Here is an 18368-nt window from a genome sequence, read left to right as displayed (position 1 = left end):
GGACAACACAGAAGAAATGGACAGATTCCTAGACACATATGAATTACCAAAGTTGAATGAAGAAGACCTAAAAATTCTGAACAACCCAATATCAACCAATGAAATTGAAAATGTAATTAAAAACTTAGCAACTAAGAAAAGCCCAGGCCCTGATGGCTTCACTGCTGAATTCTACAAGACATTTAGAGAGGAACTGCTGCCACTACTGTTTAAACTCTTCAATGAAATTGAAAGGGAAGCAATACTCCCAAATTCATTCCTGGAAGCAAGCATCACCTTGATCCCCAAAGCAGAGAAAGACCCAAATGAAAAAGAGAACTATAGGCCAATCTCACTAATGAACATAGATGCAAAAATCCTTAATAAGATAATGGCAAACAGAATGCAGAAGATCATCAAGAAGATCATACACCCTGATCAAGTGGGATTCATCCCAGGGATGCAGGGATGGTTCAATATATGCAAATCAATCAATGTAATTCACTATATCAATAGAGCCAAGGACAAAAACCATATGATTATCTCCATAGACGCAGAAAAAGCATTTGACAAAATCCAACATGCATTTATGATAAAAACCCTACAAAAAATTGGAATAGATGGTCTCTACCTCAAACTGATAGAAGCCATCTATGAAAACCCAACAGCCAATATCATACTAAATGGTCAAAAACTGAAATCCTTCACACTAAAATCAGGAAGGAGACAAGGATGTCCACTATCACCACTCTTGTTCAATTTAGTTCTGGAAACATTAGCCACGGCAATTAGACAAGAGAAAGAAATAACAGGAATAAAGATAGGAAATGAAGAAGTCAAATTGTCATTATTTGCAGATGACATGATACTCTGTATCGAAGACCCCAAGAACTCCACAAAAAGTCTTCTAGACTTAATAACCAAATTCAGTCAAGTAGCTGGTTACAAGCTCAACACACAAAAATCAATAGCTTTCCTCTACACCAATGACAGACTCACTGAGAGAGAAATAGGGCAAATAATTCCTTTCACAATAGCATCCAAAAAACTGAAATACCTAGGAATCATGCTAACAAAAGAAATCAAAGACCTCTTCTCTGAAAACCATGGCACTCTGAAAAGAGAGATTGAAGATGATATCAGAAAATGGACAGACATCCCCTGGTCCTGGGTAGGAAGGATTAATATCGTGAAAATGGCCATACTTCCAAAACTGCTATATAGATTTAATGCAATTCCAATTGAGATCCCAGCAGCATACTTCAAAGACCTCGAGAGAACAATCCAAAAATTCATTTGGAGCAAGAAGAGACCCAGAATAGCAAAAGCAATTCTAGGTAACAGAGACATGGCAGGGGGTATCACAATCCCCAACCTGCAACTCTACTACAAAGCTACTGTGATAAAAACAGCATGGTACTGGCAAAGAAACAGACTTGAGGACCAGTGGAACAGATTAGAAGACGCAGAAACAACGCCAGACACACTCAGCCATCTCATCTTCGACAAAGGAGCCAAACACCCTCACTGGAGGCAAGATAGCCTCTTTAATAAATGGTGCTGGAAAAATTGGGCTTCAACTTGCCAAAGATTAAAACTAGACCTGTATCTCTCACCATGCACTAAACTAAAATCAAAATGGATTAAAGATCTAAATATTAAAATAGAAACTCTGAACCAGTTGGAACAGAGATTAGGTAGAACCCTTGAAGACATCAGTGTAGGAAAAGATTTTATGAACAAAACCTCAGTTGCCCATGAACTAGCACAAACAATCAACAAATGGGATCTCTTCTCATTAAAAAGCTTCTGCACAGCAAGAGAAACCACCAGCAGTGTGAAGAGACAATCCACAATGTGGGAAAAAATCTTCACCTGCTCTTCCTCAGACAAAGGTCTACTATCTCAAATCTATAAAGAACTTAAAAAGATCAGATCTCCCAAATTTAAAGACCCAATCCAAAAATGGGCATCTGAAATGAACAGATATTTCTCAGACAAAGAAGTAGAAATAGCAAATAAATACATGAAAAAATGTTCAACATCACTGGTCATTCGAGAGATGCCAATGAAAACAACGCTGAGATTCCACTTCACTCCAGAAAGAATGGCTGCTATCATGAAATCAACCAATAACTAATGCTGGTGGGGCTGTAGGGAAAGAGGAACCCTGCTCCACTGCTGGTGGGAGTGTAGACTGAAATCAGTATGGAGATACCTCAAAGAACTAGAACTGGAAATCCCATTTGACCCTACTATTCCACTGCTGGGGATCTTCCCCAAAGAATTAAAAGAATCATACCACAGTGATATATGTGCACCCATGTTCATAGCAGCGCAGTTTGTGATAGCTAAAACTTGGAAACAGCCCAAATGCCTATCAACTGGAGACTGGATAAAGATAATGTGGTTTTTTTTATAAAATGGAGTACTACTCATCCATTAAAAATGAGAAATTAGAGACATTTATAGCTAAGTGGATGCACACTGAGGCAATACTCTTAAGTGAAATAAATAGGACAGACATATATAAATACCGAATAGTTTCTCTGCTGTGAGAAACTGAAAGTGTAAATAAGGACTAAATGTATAATAGGTAATGTGAAATAGGAAGGAAAAGGGGCAAAGGAGAAGAAAGTGGGAGGGCTAGGGGAAAGGATAGAAGGGAATGGGATTAATATGAGAAAATGGAAAAACAAGAACAAAATCTTTGTAAATAGGGAGGACTGGAGGGGTTGAAGGGAGGGCTGGACAAAGGTGAAAAAGAAGAACCAAGAGAGACTATGTAAAGGTGCAAATTTCCAACGATGAATGTCATTATATTGTATACCTAAAATGTACCAATGATTAGAATGAATAATCGATAATGTAAAATAGGAAGAAAAGGTCCAAAGGGGTAGGGGTAGTGGGAGGCACAGGGGAAAGGAAAGAAGGGAAAGGAAAAAATGATGAGAAATGGAAAAAATGGAAATAAAGTCTTTGTAAATAGGGAAGGGTGGAGGGCGTGAAGGGAGGGCTAGGAATGGGGAAAAAATAAGAACCAAGATGCATTATGTAAAGGTATAATTCCCAATGAGAAATGTAATTGTGTTGTATACCTACAATGTACCAATAAAGAATTTAATACAAAAATAAAAATCATAAAGCCTTTAAAATTCTGCCTATTTTAAAAAGTAAATAACACTAGTCATATTTTTCATAAATTTTAAATGCACCTGACATGCTATGTACTAGCACAAAGTATAAAAAAGAAAAGTCAAAAAGACAATGACACTACAGCTTTACTTTTCCAGGTCAAATAAACATACCATAGTAGCTACTGCCTGTCACAATTTTGCTTGATATAAAGTGATGATTTAGAATGAAAGGCTGAAAAAATTCTCATGTTATCTTGAAAAACCACAATATACAGCTATGCCTCTCCCTATAATCAACCTTTCTTCCTGTGGGTTTTTGATATACATAATGCATAACCATGAATGTTAATAAATCCCATAAATCAAAATCACATTAACTTTTCTTCTGTATTGAACCTTTCTATAAGCTTCTACAGAATTGTGTATCAATATTCCTTGATGTGCCAGTACATGGTATATAAAAAGTGGAGATGAACCTACAGTAAGAAAATTTCTCTGCATAGAGAAGTCTATGACCAAGATAATTCATTACTTCTTGACCTCCCTTGGTTCTGAGCTGCTCCTACAGAAAAGCATACAAATAAACTGATTAAATGCACACAGAAACCAGAGAAAAAGAACCTCCTGCTTGTCAACCTTTATTTATGGTTTTGTAGGGGAGTAGGTAAAAGTAATAGCTGCAACTAAATTATTTCCTAAAATTCTCCTTAAGATTTCATTATACTGCAAAAAGATTCTGAAATCCCTAAGAATTTTGAACTAAGGCTGGCAAGCTACAAAGTCAATCACAAAAGGCTATTCTGTAATGCAAACTCAATATGTAAATTACTGTTCTGCATAATATGCACCAGAATCAAGTTAAGCTTTGTAAAAATAAATGTCTGAGAAGCTTAGCAGTACCCAATATTTTTTAATAGCCAGCATTCTCCCAAGGGGTTATGTATGTAATAAAATGAATGAAATCACCATTTTCTGACTCATACAGCATAGCTTTTCATGAATGGGTAAATATGTGGAAAGATGAATTAACCCTCTGATCTCATTTAATGAGTTTCCCTATGTCTTTGAGAGACTATACTGCACAAAAGCTGAATCACTCTGTAGTCATTTAAATCAATCCATTTAAGAGTTTTAAGAAATGCACTGACTTGCACTTATTGGGGCATACTAAATTTACCAAAATTTAAAGTCAGAGAATAATTTAAATAATATAAAGTTACTGCTTCCATCTAATAGGCTATGAAGCACTGTCAGTTCTACCCCTTAATATAACTAGTATCAATCCTGCCTCAGCCATGCACACTGCTATCTGTGAAAGCCTCCTTGAAGTACTCCTAACTCCTATTTCATCCTGCTCTGATCCCTTTAGCACCTAGCCACTGAAGTCATCTTTCCAAAATGCAAATCTAATTCCATTACAGCTCCTGGAGTCCTGAGGATCAAGTGCAACTTTATGGTCTACCAGGCCCCCCAGCTTTTCAGCCCTCTCTACTCTTCCCTTACCCACCCAGCTGCCCAGTGTCCCGAACTCTAGCAAACTACTCTTGGTTTTCTAACTCAGTGGCTGCCAAACTTGGATTTTGTAGGTCAGGTAAAACAATGACAAAATCAACTAACAGGGTGGTGAGTTACAGAGCTGCCAATTTTTTATTTGCTAAGAAAAAAAATACTTCAAACAAACACAAAATATATAATTTGTTGGCACTTTTTGCAAAAGACATGGGCACGATCATTTGGTTTTAAAACTTGCAAAAATTAAATTTTAAAAATAAGAAGCATATTGCCTTGTTTGTAAAAAAATTTTTACTGTATATTGGATAAAAACCTTTGTGTGAACTTGTTCAATAAAACCATTGTCCTACCTCATCATATCTGTATTTCCCTGCACACGCTGATCTTCTGCAGCAGCATCCTGTCCCCAACACCCCATTCCCCCCTTTCAGCTGCTTAACTAGTACATCCTTCAAAGCTCACCTTATAAGGCTATCCTTTTCCAATTTTAATGTGCAAAATAATAACCTAGGTATCTTGTTAAAATGTAGATTCTGGTCACAAAGTCTTTCTCCTGTGTTTTTTCTAGAAGTTTTATGATTTTAAGTTTTACATTTAAATCTATAACCTGCTTTCTATACATTTCCATAAATGGTATGAAGGACTGAAGTTCATTATGTCACGTGGATATCTAGTTTTTCCAGCACCGTTTGTTAAAAAGACTATCCTTTCTCCACTGAGTTGCCCTTGCTCTTTCTTCAAAAATCAAATTGATCATATGTATGAGTCTCGTTCTGGACTCCATTCTGTTCTATCTACCTGTTTGTCTAGGCTAAGCTATTCCACGTGTATCTGGATCGATGGATTATGATCCAAACACAAAGAGCATTCTGTGCAAATGAGACCAGGAACCCAGCCGACCTCTTTGGTGTTTGCCTGTTTTCTCTCCTTTGCTGTACTGTATGCTTTACCCTTATTAGCCTAGGGTAAATATACCTTGTTAAAGTCTTGTGAGTCCTTTCAATTAACTGACCCAGGGGTAACTGCTGCAATGATTTTTTTTTTCCATGATTAAAAAGACCTTTCTTACCACAGAGCTGAAGGACTAGCTCTTTTCCACCCTGCCTAAATGGGTTAAGGTCAATTCCCTTTTTGCGTTCTCTGTTAGCACTGGCAGGTCCTCAGTTAAACTGATTACAGCTGCCAGGTCTACTTTAATACTAACAGGTTAACCATGGTCAAATAACTAAAATAATTATAAAGTGGGGAGAGGTTTTTTTCTTTTGGTTTAAAACATGTTTACCAATCAGACTGTTTGTGCTAGTGAGTTCAAGTGTGCAGGTATGAATATGGATTATAAACACGGCTGAAACTAAACACTCACCTGAAAATGAGCAAAATCCAAAACTGTCAAGACAGACTAAAATATGGGTAGGTACTTCCATACTCTAAGAAAGGAGTTACATTCTGCATTCTGACACCACCTAGGTACGTGAACATCAGAAAATAAATGGGGAGTGCTAGTATGTTAGCATTCTTTCTTCTACAAAATACCTGAGATAATAATTTAAAAGAGGAAAGGTTTATTTTGGCTCACAGTTTGAGAGACTTCAGTCATGATCATTTGGCCTTGCTGCTTTGGGCCACTGCTAGCACATCGTGGCGAGAATGTGTGACAGAGGAAGCCAAGGAGCAAAGAGAGGAAGAAAAAAGAGCAAAGTACCAATGTTCCCTTCAAAGTCATGCCATCACTGACCTAACTTCCTTCCACAAGCTTGGCCTACATCTTAAAGGTTCCATCACCTCCCCAAAAAGCCAGACAGGCCATTGGGGACACTTTCAAACCATAGCATAGTTGAGAAAGTTAAATAACAGTGGCAGAAGAATAGTAACAATATACTGAGCATTTGTTACTGAAGACACATTGTGTTTAATATCCTTTACATTATTTAATCCTAACAAAATCCTTCTAGGAGCAAGATCCTGTTCATGATTCCACTTCAGAAGTGAGGAACTGTAACATGGAAACACTAACCCATCTGTAGTCTCCAAGCCAGGGAGAGGAAGAGCCAGGAATTATCTCCAGGCAGTATAACACTAAGGGCAAAATCTTACAGGTTGATTATCTCACCAGAAATGCTTGGGACCAGAAGTGTTTTAAATTTTGGATTTTTTTTTGTTGGAGGGGTGGATTATAAGGATAATGAGATATCTTAGGGATGAGACCCAAGTCTAAAAATGAAATTTGGTTATGTTTCATATATATCTTATACATACAGCCCAAAAGTAATTATATCAATATTTTTTTCCTTTTCTCATATTTATTCCTTTTCCTTCTTTCCTTTCCTCTACCCCTCTCACTTCCCCTTCCCCTTTGGACCTTCTCTTCCTATTTCACATTATCTATTATACATTTTGATCCTTATTTACACTTACACTTTCTCATACCAGAGAAACTATTCAGTATTTACACGTGTGTCTTATTTATTTCACTTAAGAGTATGGCCTCAATGTGCATCCATTTAGCTATAAATGTTTCTAGTTTCTCATTCTTTATGGCTGAGTAGTACTCCACTTTATTAAAAAACACATTTTCTTTATCCAGTCTCCAGTTGATGGGCAACTGGGCTGTTTCCAAATTTAGCTATTACAAACTGTGTCACTATATATCACTGTGGTTTGACACTTTTAATTCTTTTGGGAAGATACCCAGCTGGGGAATAACTGGGTCAAATGGGACCTTTAATCCTAGTTTTTTGAGGTATCTCCATACTGATTTCCACAGTAGACAAATTTGCACCAGTCTACACTCCCACCAACAGTGGAGAAGGGTTCCTTTTTCCCTACAACCCCGCCAGCATTTGTTATTAGTTGATTTCTTGATATCAGCCATTCTTTCTGGAGTGAGGTCGAATCTCAGTGTTGTTTTCATTTGGATCTCTTGAATGACCAGTGATGCTGAACATTTTTTTCATATGTTTATTTTCCGTTTCTACTTCTTTGTCTGAGCAATGCCTGTTCATTTCACATGCCCATTTTTGGATTGGGTCTTTAAATTTGGGAGGTCTGACTTTTGTTTTTTTGCGGGGGAGAGGTCTGACTTTTTACAGTTCTTTATATTCTTTTTTTTTCCTTTATATATTCTTAATAGTAGACCTTTGTCTCAGAAATAGCTGATAAAGACTTTTTCCCACATTGTGAGTTTTCTCTTTGACAAAACCCAACACCCTACAGAAAATTGGAATAGACGGTCTTTAGCTCAATCTGATAAAAGCCATCTATGAAAAACCAATAGCCAACATCATACTAAATGGTCAAAAACTGAAATCCTTCATGCTAAAATCAGAAACAAGACAAGGATGTCCACTATCACCACTCTTGTTCAATATAGTTTTGGAAACATTAGCCACAGCAATTAGACAAGAGAAAGAAATAAAAGGAATAAATATAGGAAACAATTTAAAGTGTCATTATTTGCAGATGACACGATACTCTACACAGAAGACCACAAGAACTCCACTAAAAGTCTTCTAGACTTAATAACAAAATTCAGTAGACTAGCTGGATTCAAGGTCAACACACAAAAATCAATAGCTTTCCTATACACAAACAACAGACTCACTGAAAAAGGAATTGGAGAAACAACTCCCTTCACAATAGTATTAAAAAAAATATATGAAATACCTAGGAATCAACCTAACAAAAGAAATCAAAGACCTCGTCTCTGAAAACTATAGCACTCTGAAAAAAGAGATAGAAGAGGACATCAGAAAATGGAGACATCCCTTGTTCCCAGGTAGAAAGAACCAATATAGTGAAAATGGCCATATTTCCCAAAACTACTATATAGATTCAATGCAATCCCAGTTGAAATTCCAACAGCATACTTCACAGACCTTGAGAAAACAATCCAAAAATTCATTTGGAAGAAGAAGACACCTAGAATAGCAAAAGCACTTCTAGGCAACAAAGACAAGATAGGGTATCACAATCCCCAACTTGAAAACTATACTATAAAACTACTGTGATAAAAACAGCATGGTACTGGCAAAGAAACAGACTGGAGAATCAGTGCAACTGATTAGAAGACTCAAAAACAACTCCAGACATACTGAGCCACCTCATCTTCGACAAAGGAGTCAAACACCCCAACTGGAGGAAAGATAGCCTCTTTAATAAATGGTGCTGGAAAAACTGGGTTTCAACTTTCCAAAGATTAAAACTAAACCTATATCTCTCACCATGCACTTAACTAATGGACCAAATATTTAAATATTAAAACAGAAACACTAAAATTACTGGAAGAGAAGTTAGGTAGAACTCTTAAAGATAGTGGTACAGGAAAAGACTGCATGAACAAAACCTCAGCTGCACATGAACTAGCACAAAGAATCAACAACTGGGATCTCATCTTATTAAAAAGCTTCTGCACTACAAGAGAAACCACCAACAGAGTGTATCAATATTTTTAATGTGTGTGCACTGGAGCATTTTGGATTTTAGATTTTTGGATTAGGGATGTCCAACCTTGTATCATAAAACTATTTCTGAAGTTGTCTGAGTGTTTGGTGAGAGAAATGAATGAGACCAGGAGAAAAAAAAAAGGTGAAAATAGAGATATTCTGGCAGAAAGTTCTTACTAATTGGAAAACAGAAGAAAGAGGGCCAAGGAAAATGGCTTACAGGCATTTGAGCACTTTGAACAGTGCACTGATTACATCTGAATTTGATCACTTCTAATTATGCTTTGAGGTACAACAGATCAAATTTTAAAAAACCAAAACCAAAAAGTACCATTCACAGTTACACAAAACTTCTGTTCTCCACCAGTTGGCACTGAAAATGATGGCTATTTCATAATTTATCTGTCAACTCTTTATTCCATGTAAAAGCTTTGGGCTTTCTTACAGGGGGATTTTACAAACTGTCTTACTCTTTTCTCCAACTCTGAGCTTTGTCAGTATGAGTGAAATCCATTCAATCCAAACATAACACAACCCATTGCTTTCGTCTGTACCTACATGTTTGAAAATTTCTCCTCACTTTAGTAAAGTTATTTCCTGATATTGAATGTATGCAACAAAAATAAAGTTCTTTCAGTCTTAAATGTTCTAACAGGTATTGAAAAATTTTAAAAACTTACCTACTTCTTACCTGGATTCATGATATGTAAAAGTCAGGAGTAGTTTTGGAGACTAAAAGAGAATAAAGATGAGGTCCTATTCCTCAGAGCCCAGAGTTGTATTTTCATCCACTATTTTCTCAAAAAACATAGGGACTTTCCAAGATTATGCTATTAGCTCTTAGTATTCTCAATAGTCTATGCTTGGAAGTAGGAGAAAAGATCGCAAAACAGGAGAATCTTTACACTTTGTTGATCTTCAGTTTGAAAGCTAGACTTAAAAAGTCTGTTGCAAATGACAGTAGATTTTAGAATGTAATAATACTAACATTTATTAAACCCTTAAACTAAGCCAGTCATAGTTTTAATTACTTTTAAGAATTATTTGCTTTCATCTTTTCAATGGTCCAATAAGTTGGCACTAGCAGTACGCCCATTTTAGAGATGATAAACAGGCACAGAGTAGTTAAAAGTAATTTATCCAACCTCTAAGAGGAAAAAAGGAGCCAGAATTCACATCCAGGCAGCCTGTCTCTAAATCCCATTCTATGAGCAACTGTAGTGTGTCTCCTTCCGCTTAGAGACTTAAATATTGTGTAGAGGACTAACATCTTTTTGGTACTGGGGATCGAACTCGGGACCTGCACTTGCAAGGCAGGCCCCAGAACCACTGAGCTAAATCCCCGGCCCTGAGGCTTAAATACTATGGACCAAACAGAATGCACTAGTGGGACACAGCTGAAGAGCCCAGATGCAGACTCAACTATACAAGTGGTAATGAACATGTACAGTAAAAGTTTACATTTTAAAAGATATATTGCAGTAAAGGATACACTGCCACTGATCCCCCTTCAAAAGACTCCCCTCTCACTTCAAATACACATCCCACCATTCTTGCCACTTTCCTAAGCAATTCTGAAAGTCCTCTTTCATAAATATCATTAGTTATACTGTGATAGCTGCCTTGATTTCCTGAATCAATTTAAATCATTAACCTTTCACTGTCATTTTGACTTTGGGGAAGAGGCAGAAGTAGTGTGATGCCAAATCTAGTGAATAAAATGGATGAGGACACACTGTAATGTTTTTACAAGCCTGCCTTTCCACGGGATGGCACTTGGCAGCAAGATTTTCTGTATTTTTGACTACATCTCATAAAAACATTCAGGAGAGAAGATGCCGAGAACTGTTTCAGAAAGTGACAAGAACATTGGGATTAGTGTGTCAAAGCGAGAGGGTATGTTTTGAGGGGAATTAATGGCAACGTGTCTTTTTTTGGGGTGGAGTACTGGGGATTGAACTCAGGACCTTACACTTTCAAGGGAAGTGGCAGCACCACTGAGCTAAATCCCTGGCCCAGCAATGTGTCTTCTACTGTAATAATTTTAAAAATTTAAACATTTACCATATATTTTTATCACCCCTTATATTAAAAACAAATAATGGAGACAAGTGGATCATACAACACAAGCTGCTGCCTTATTTATTTATTTCCAAAAAGTGTAACTTTATCTCACTCCATTTATTAAAATAAATTTCAAGTGGTTTTAAAGAATTACTTGAGTATCTGGAACCAAGATGATACATTTGACTTCCTCTCTTATCATTCTTGATAAAATGACTCAACTAATTTCATAGGTTTCCCTAACAGGACCTTTATCCATAAACCTGAACCCTTGAGAAGAGTCAGCAGGAAATGGGGTAGTAAGAGTATGGAGATTAGAAAGCCCATTCAGCAGCTACATCCCAGCACATCAACAATAAAACTACTGCTATTTTATCAATTATTAAGAGTCAGATATCCTACTAAATGCCTTAAGCTATTATCATCTGCACTAGAAAACCACTGTTCAGAGGCTAAACAAGATGACAATGTTATACAGCTAGTAAACAGCAGAGCCAGGATTAGAACACAAGCTTAAATTCTGAATCAATGCACTCTCCATAGGGGGCCAAGCCCACCAGGATGCCCTCTTTGGAGTCTCTGGACACTCCCGGCATAGGGGCAGGGGCGAGGGGCAAGACCAGAGTCAGAGAACCAGCTGCACCTTGCTTCTGCCTGGACACCGAGCCACAGAAGCGACATTACCCCAGCAGGTCTCGAGTGGCCAAAGCAGACACAAAAGGGACACTGTTTCTGAACAAAGGCATACTCTGCCCTACAGCTGTCTCCTACCTCCCACCTTCCACGGCCCACATCCCTACTCCACACAAACTATTAGAACTCTGAACTGCCAACAAAAAATTACAATAAATCTAACCCCCCTCCATTTTTGCATGGAAAAGAACAGAACAATGACCTACACAGTCTCTGACAAAGCATATTGCAGTTACCAATACTGAATCAACTAGACTGTGCTTCCCAGTTGAGTGAACTGAGAAGTAGCAAACCAGACAGGAGAAAAGACTCAGTTATTTCAAGAGAATTGGTAAATTTTGGGTAATTAAGGTAAGTTCAAAAAATAAGACAAGTTTGCAATTTTTAAAATTCAAAAGGGCACTGCACCACTGACACAAAAGTGACTATGAAGCCACTCATGGTATCAAACATCTGTAATCCCAGCACTCGGGGAGGCTGTGGCTGGATGGAGCATCACAGGTTCTAGCCCAGCCTGGGCAACTTAGCAAGACCCTGTCTCAAAAGGGGAGGGGGTGGCACTGGGGGTGCAGCTCAGTGCAAAAGTCCTGGATTCAACTCTCAGTACCATAAATAAATAAACAAATCAACAGAAAGAGCTCAGGGGTAGAATGCTTGCCTAGCATGCCTGAGGGCATGGGTTCAATCCCCAGTACCACAAAAAATAAAATGATAGAGGAAAAAAATAAAAACAATACCAAATAGAAAAATAATCAGTAGCTGGGCATGGTGGCACATACCTGTGATCTCAGCACCTCGGGTTACTGCAAGTTCAAGGGCAGCCTGGGCTACATAGTGAGTTCAAGGGCAATCTTACCTATATAGCAAGATGCTATCTCAAAAATGTTTTTTTTAAATATTTTTCATTAAAAAAGAAAAATAAGGGCCAGGGATTTAGCTCAGTGGTTCTGCCATCTGCCTGACAAGTGCAAGGACCCAAGTTCGATTCCCAGTACCAAAAAAAAAAAAAAGAAAGAAAAGAAAAATAATAAGTCAAGTAGGGGTAATAAGTAAATAATGGAGGAAAACAACCTACAGATAAGTTTTTCAGACTGAAATTGTTCACTCAGAGGTTTGCAGAATTCATCATAAAAGTGCCATGCATCCTAGGAGAATTTCTAAATGACAGAGAAAAAAGTTCAATAGACATCTTTTTTTTTTATTAAATTCTTTTACTGGTACATGGTAGGTATACAACACAATTACACTGCTCATTGGAAATTGTACCTTTACATAATGCATCTTGGTTCTCTTTTTTTTCCCATTCCTAGCACTCCCTTCACGCCCTCTACCCTTCCCTATTTATAAAGACTTTATTTCTATTTTTTCCATTTCTCATCATTTTTCCTTTCCCTTCTTTCCTTTCCCCAGCCCCTCCCACTACCCCTACCCCTTTGGACCTTTTCTTCCTATTTTACATTATCGATTATTCATTCTAATCATTGGTACATTTTAGGTATACAATATAATGACATTCATCATTGGAAATTTGCACCTTTACATAGTCTCTCTTGGTTCTTATTTTTCACCCTTGCCCAGCCCTCCCTTCAACCCCTCCAGTCCTCCCTATTTACAAGGATTTTGTTCCTATTTTTCCATTTTCTCATATTAATCCCATTCCCTTCTATCCTTTCCCTTAGCCCTCCCACTTCCTTCCCCTTTGCCCCTTTTCTTCCTATTTCACATGACCTATTATAAATTTAGTCCTTATTTACACTTTCAGTTTCTCACACCAGAGAAACTATTCGGTATTTATTCATGTGTGTCCTATTTATTTCACTTAAGAGTATGGCCTCAATGTGCATCCACTTAGCTATAAATGTCTCTAATTTCTCATTTTTTATGGCTGAGTAGTACTCCATTTGATAAAAAAACCCACATTTTCTTGATCCAGTCTCCAGTTGATGGGCATTTGGGCTGTTTCAAATGGATTAAAGATCTAAATATTAAAATAGAAACTCTGAACCAGTTGGAACAGAGGTTAGGTAGAACCCTTGAAGACATCGGTGTAGGAAAAGATTTTATGAACAGAACCTCAGTTCCCCATGAACTAGCACAAACTATCAACACGTGGGATCTCTTCTTATTAAAAGGCTTCTGCACAGCAAGAGAAACCACCAGCAGTGTGAAGAGACAACACATAATGTGGGAAAAAATCTTCACCTGCTCTTCCTCAGACAAAGGTCTACTACCTCAAATCTATAAAGAACTTAAAAAGATCAGACCTCCCAAATTCAAAGACCCAATCCAAAAATGGGCATCTGAAATGAACAGACATTTCTCACACAAAGAAGTAGAAATAGCAAATAAATACATGAAAAAATGTTGAACATCACTGGTCATTCGAGAGATGCAAATGAAAACAATGCTGAGATTCCACTTCACTCCAGAAAGAATGGCTGCTATCATGAAATCAACCAATAGCAAATGCTGGTGGGGCTGTGGGGAAAGAGGAACCCTGCTCCACTGCTGGTGGGAGTGTAGACTGGTACAACCAATGTGGAAATCAGTATGGAGATACCTCAAAGACCTAGGACTGGAAGTCCCATTTGACCCCGCTATTCCACTGCTGGGGATCTTCTCCAAAGAATTAAAAGAATCATACCACAGTGATATATGCACACCCATGTTCATAGCAGCGCAGTTTGTAATAGCTAAAACTTAGACATCTTAATCTCCACCAAGATTAAGAAAAATAAAAAGGGAATATGAATGAGATAGACATCAGGTTTCTCATCTACTGTACTAAGTGCTAAAAGGCAATGGAGTAAGATTTATAGGATGCTGAAAGGAGAAAGACTGTGACCTAAGAATTCTAAATTTAGCTAAGTGATCAATACTGTAATTACCATTACTAAAGAGCAGAAGAAATATAGTAACAGACATAGAAAGACTAAAAAATATACTTTCTGCTTATCCTATCTGGAAATTATTTTTTAATATACATACTTTTATTTTTGTCTTCAAATATAACACAGGTACACATGTGAGTACATAGACTGCTCAAGTCCAGTAGAGGAAAGGTCACAAAAGATACATGAGAAACAGCCACACAGCATGATGGAAATAACAACCTTTCTTTTTTTTTTTGGTACCGGGGGTCGAACTCGGGACCCTGCGCTTGCGAGGCAGGCGCTGGAAGCACTGAGCTAAATCCCCGGCCCATCAACCTTTCTTAAAGAATAACCACATTCCATACAAATGAGAGGGTTGTGAAAGGGGGTTTTAAAGCTCAAAATTCTACAACTGTACTGAGGTATAATAATTGAAAATAGGAAGTCTTGCAGGTTTTTCTTTTGTCCCATACTTACTGAAGTCTTACCCTTTTCTCAGGTGGGCCTTTAGTGCTCAGTGTCTGTTGGACATTCTTTGTGTTCTCTTTCTCCTCAAATTTTACAAATTTCTGGTGTAGGATCTGGCTCCTTCTTTGTTTGATCCACTGGGACGGGCTTTTCTCCAGATTTTTGCTGCACAAATTTAGATGGAAATTTTTGTCTAAGGTCTACAAGTAAAGCATCCACACACTGTCTCTGAAAAATAGAGCTTGGTTCTTCTTTTCTTTTAGCTTTTGGTTTGACTTTACCTTGTTCTTCATGATCTTTGAAGTGCCACCAATACTCTTTGGAAGGATGATATCAACAATAAGACATAGCTTCATCAAAAGCTGACTGAGGGGCCAGGGATTTAGCTCAGAGGTTCCGCTGCCTGCCTCGCAAGCGCAAGGTCCTGAGTTTGATCCCCGGTACCAAAAAAAAAAAATCAACAAGAGGGATAACTTGAGCAGGGGACTGCTGCTGTTGCTTTCAAATGATGAAAAGAATTGGCTCTTGAGGATGTAAAAGGATGTACTCAACTCCAACCATCTGATTCAAGTGTTCTAATGTTAGCCTCTGCATTTTGACCACTTCATTATTACATGTCCTGTCATAAAAAGGATTACTTCTTTCTGAAAAGTAACCCAGAACACTACCACTGTTCAAAATGGGGATCCAAGAGCTGTCAACCCAAGAGATTCCTAGCAGATTATCTCTGATATCCACTGCAGCCGTAATTCCAAAACCGAATCGCTCCTAGACTCTCCTTCCGGCACCGAGTAAAATCTGGAAATTATTTTTAAGAAAGGGAGGATACACGCTCAAGTGAAAAAAATTAGAATGAAGAACTCAAGAAAATAAAAGATAGGAAAAGACATACAAAAGCATAAAACAAATAGTGAACAAAATAAAGCTAAAAAAGCTAGAGTGATCTAAATAATCCATGCTAGACCATAATGCCAATATTTAGAGAAGAAGCTTCAAGGAACACACTGCAAAAAAAACTTAATACGACCAAGTATTTCTCACTTCAACAAAATTTAGGAGATTAGAGGGAAGGAAGAAGCAAGGAAGAAAAGCTGCTGAAACACTCATGGCTTAGGGGAACTCCATTAATACTATTAAAATGATAAACAAGTTCAAAATTTAAATGAACCAATAAGAACAAAAATTATAACTTAAATCATAAAAAGAATATCTTTCTTCTTAAAAAAAGAAAAATTTATAAATAAAATGAAACAAATCTCTGGAAAAGGTGAACAAGAAGAAAATATGGCAATCTGAAAACCTAATACAAGATCAAAGATGAGGCCAAACAATGAACACTAATGGATAATGTTTCTGGATAACAGAAACCCTACAAACTAGGTGAAAAAGTAAATGCCACCCTTTTCCTGGGTTATTAAATGAGGCACTCTGAGCAAAAGTACCAGACATAAAGGAGTTGTATAAAAAGTATGTCCAGTATAAAGAAAGAAACAACAATCCAGGAACTGTGATAAACTGAGAACATTTTTTTTTTAATAAAGGAAAAAAGAAAACCCTACCAGATAAACACCACATTCATGATGGGATTGTAATTCGTATGTCTTGCTACCAGGCAGCTCTGACTTGAACACGTTATACTCTTTTTCTTTTTTTTTGGTACCAGGGATCGAACTTGGGTCCTTGCGCCTGCGCAGCAGGGAGCGAAACCACTGAGCTAAATCCCCAGCCCTGAATATGTTATATTCTTACTGGCTTGAACCACTGCTGGTACATGTGTGACTGTCCCATCAGGAAATAAGAGACAGTTCACTTGAGTGGTACAAGCCACCCAATGGGACGGTCATGCAAGTACCACCCAGTGGTTCAAGCCGGAGGGAACTTGTTGTTAAAACACAAAAAAAGTCATTAAAATAAAAAAATTAAAGTCTCATGATGAGCTGGCAAGAAAAGGAAATCCTCAGAAATCAAAAATGAGAAAGGGTATCATCTTAGACCCAGAAATTCTACTTTGAGCTGTTTATTCTACATTCATATGCTATAAAACAAATTACACATGGGCACAATAAATTCAAGATAGTTTTTTCAGTTTAGCATGTTATCTGGCTGCATATACTACAATATTAAAGTGATTTAAACAAATCACTGGTTCCAGGTTAAGTAACAACATTTTTAATGACTGGGGCTCTGTATGCCAAGTCTTTCATACTCTTTAATATATGAGGAACATCATGTTAAATGAATACAAGGTTTTAAAGATTGTATATATGATATGATCTTAGCTATATTAATAAGATCAAAGAAAAAAGAATCATGGGTAGATCCTTATTTCTTCCTTCTTAAATTGTTTTTATACTTTCCATATTTTTCATATGAATTGCAATATGTGTACAAATTAAAAAATATGTATAAGGTGGGCATGGTGGCACACACCTGTAATCCTCAGCACTCTGGACAGCTGAGGCAGGAGGGTCATAAGTTTGAGCCCAGCCTGGACAACTTAGTGAAGCGCTGTCTCAAAATAAAAAATAAAAAAAGGCTGGAGATAGAACTCAGTGTGAAAGCCCCAGGTTCAGCCCCCAGTACTGCAAAAACAACAAAACAAAACAAAATATGTGTATCAAAAAACTATAAGAGAAGTGTTACTACAGAAAAAGGGCTCAATCATCCCTTGACCATATTGCCGTAAGTTCTTTCCTCTTGTTTTCCAATTAGATTCTTGCATGCCAATTGCTCTACACATGAGGTTTCCTAATTTCCCCACCACACAATGAGCAGAGTGTATAAAAAGGCACAATGCTGTTGATGATAATCTTCGATGTACAATGTTAGCACTGTATAAGCTGAACAGTTCACAGAGCATTGTATGTGCCTTTATTACTGGCTGTAATCTTTATATTATAGATAGGTAAGTTAATTAGATATCTACTAGGCAGTTAGACAGGGTGGGTCCTCAAGAAGTCAACATGAAGGATAATGGAGACACATACAATGAAGGTCAATATTATAAAAAGAGAGAAACTACTACTCCCCTAGGAATGAAGAGTAGTGATTGATATTCTAACCAGGTATCAATCACCTGCGTGGGTGGGGGGCCAAAGACCTTAATCCATTCCTTCCAGAAAAGGTCCCTGACCCATCCCTTATCAAAAATCCTTGTTCCTTCATTGTGACTTGCTTCCCTAACTGATCCCCATTTAATC

At 37.4% G+C, this 18368-nt stretch overlaps 1 protein-coding gene across 4 annotated transcripts in view; it reads right to left on the bottom strand.

Moving 5' to 3' along the window:
* Wdfy2 (WD repeat and FYVE domain containing 2) overlaps nucleotides 1-18368 on the bottom strand; it is a 186046-nt gene that overhangs the window by 127306 nt on the left and 40372 nt on the right. For 2 of the 4 annotated variants that reach the window (XR_002394643.2, XM_021257813.2), the window contains exon 2: nucleotides 15178-15333. The exons of 1 other annotated variant lie outside the window; for it this stretch is intronic. Coding sequence is in view for 1 of the 3 variants with exons in the window: in XM_021257813.2 (XP_021113472.1) it covers nucleotides 15178-15333 (156 nt within the window). In the remaining 2 variants the exon portion in view is untranslated. The remainder of the gene's footprint in view (nucleotides 1-15177; nucleotides 15334-18368) is intronic. One more of the 4 variants, XM_013072017.3, reaches the window with a different exon arrangement.

This window comes from Heterocephalus glaber, unplaced genomic scaffold, assembly GCF_053883595.1.
Source record: "Heterocephalus glaber isolate CG9 unplaced genomic scaffold, H.glaber_assembly_v1.0 deba00001666, whole genome shotgun sequence".
NCBI classification, from domain to species: Eukaryota; Metazoa; Chordata; class Mammalia; order Rodentia; family Bathyergidae; genus Heterocephalus; species Heterocephalus glaber.
This window is presented reverse-complemented; position numbering and strand designations above follow the sequence as displayed.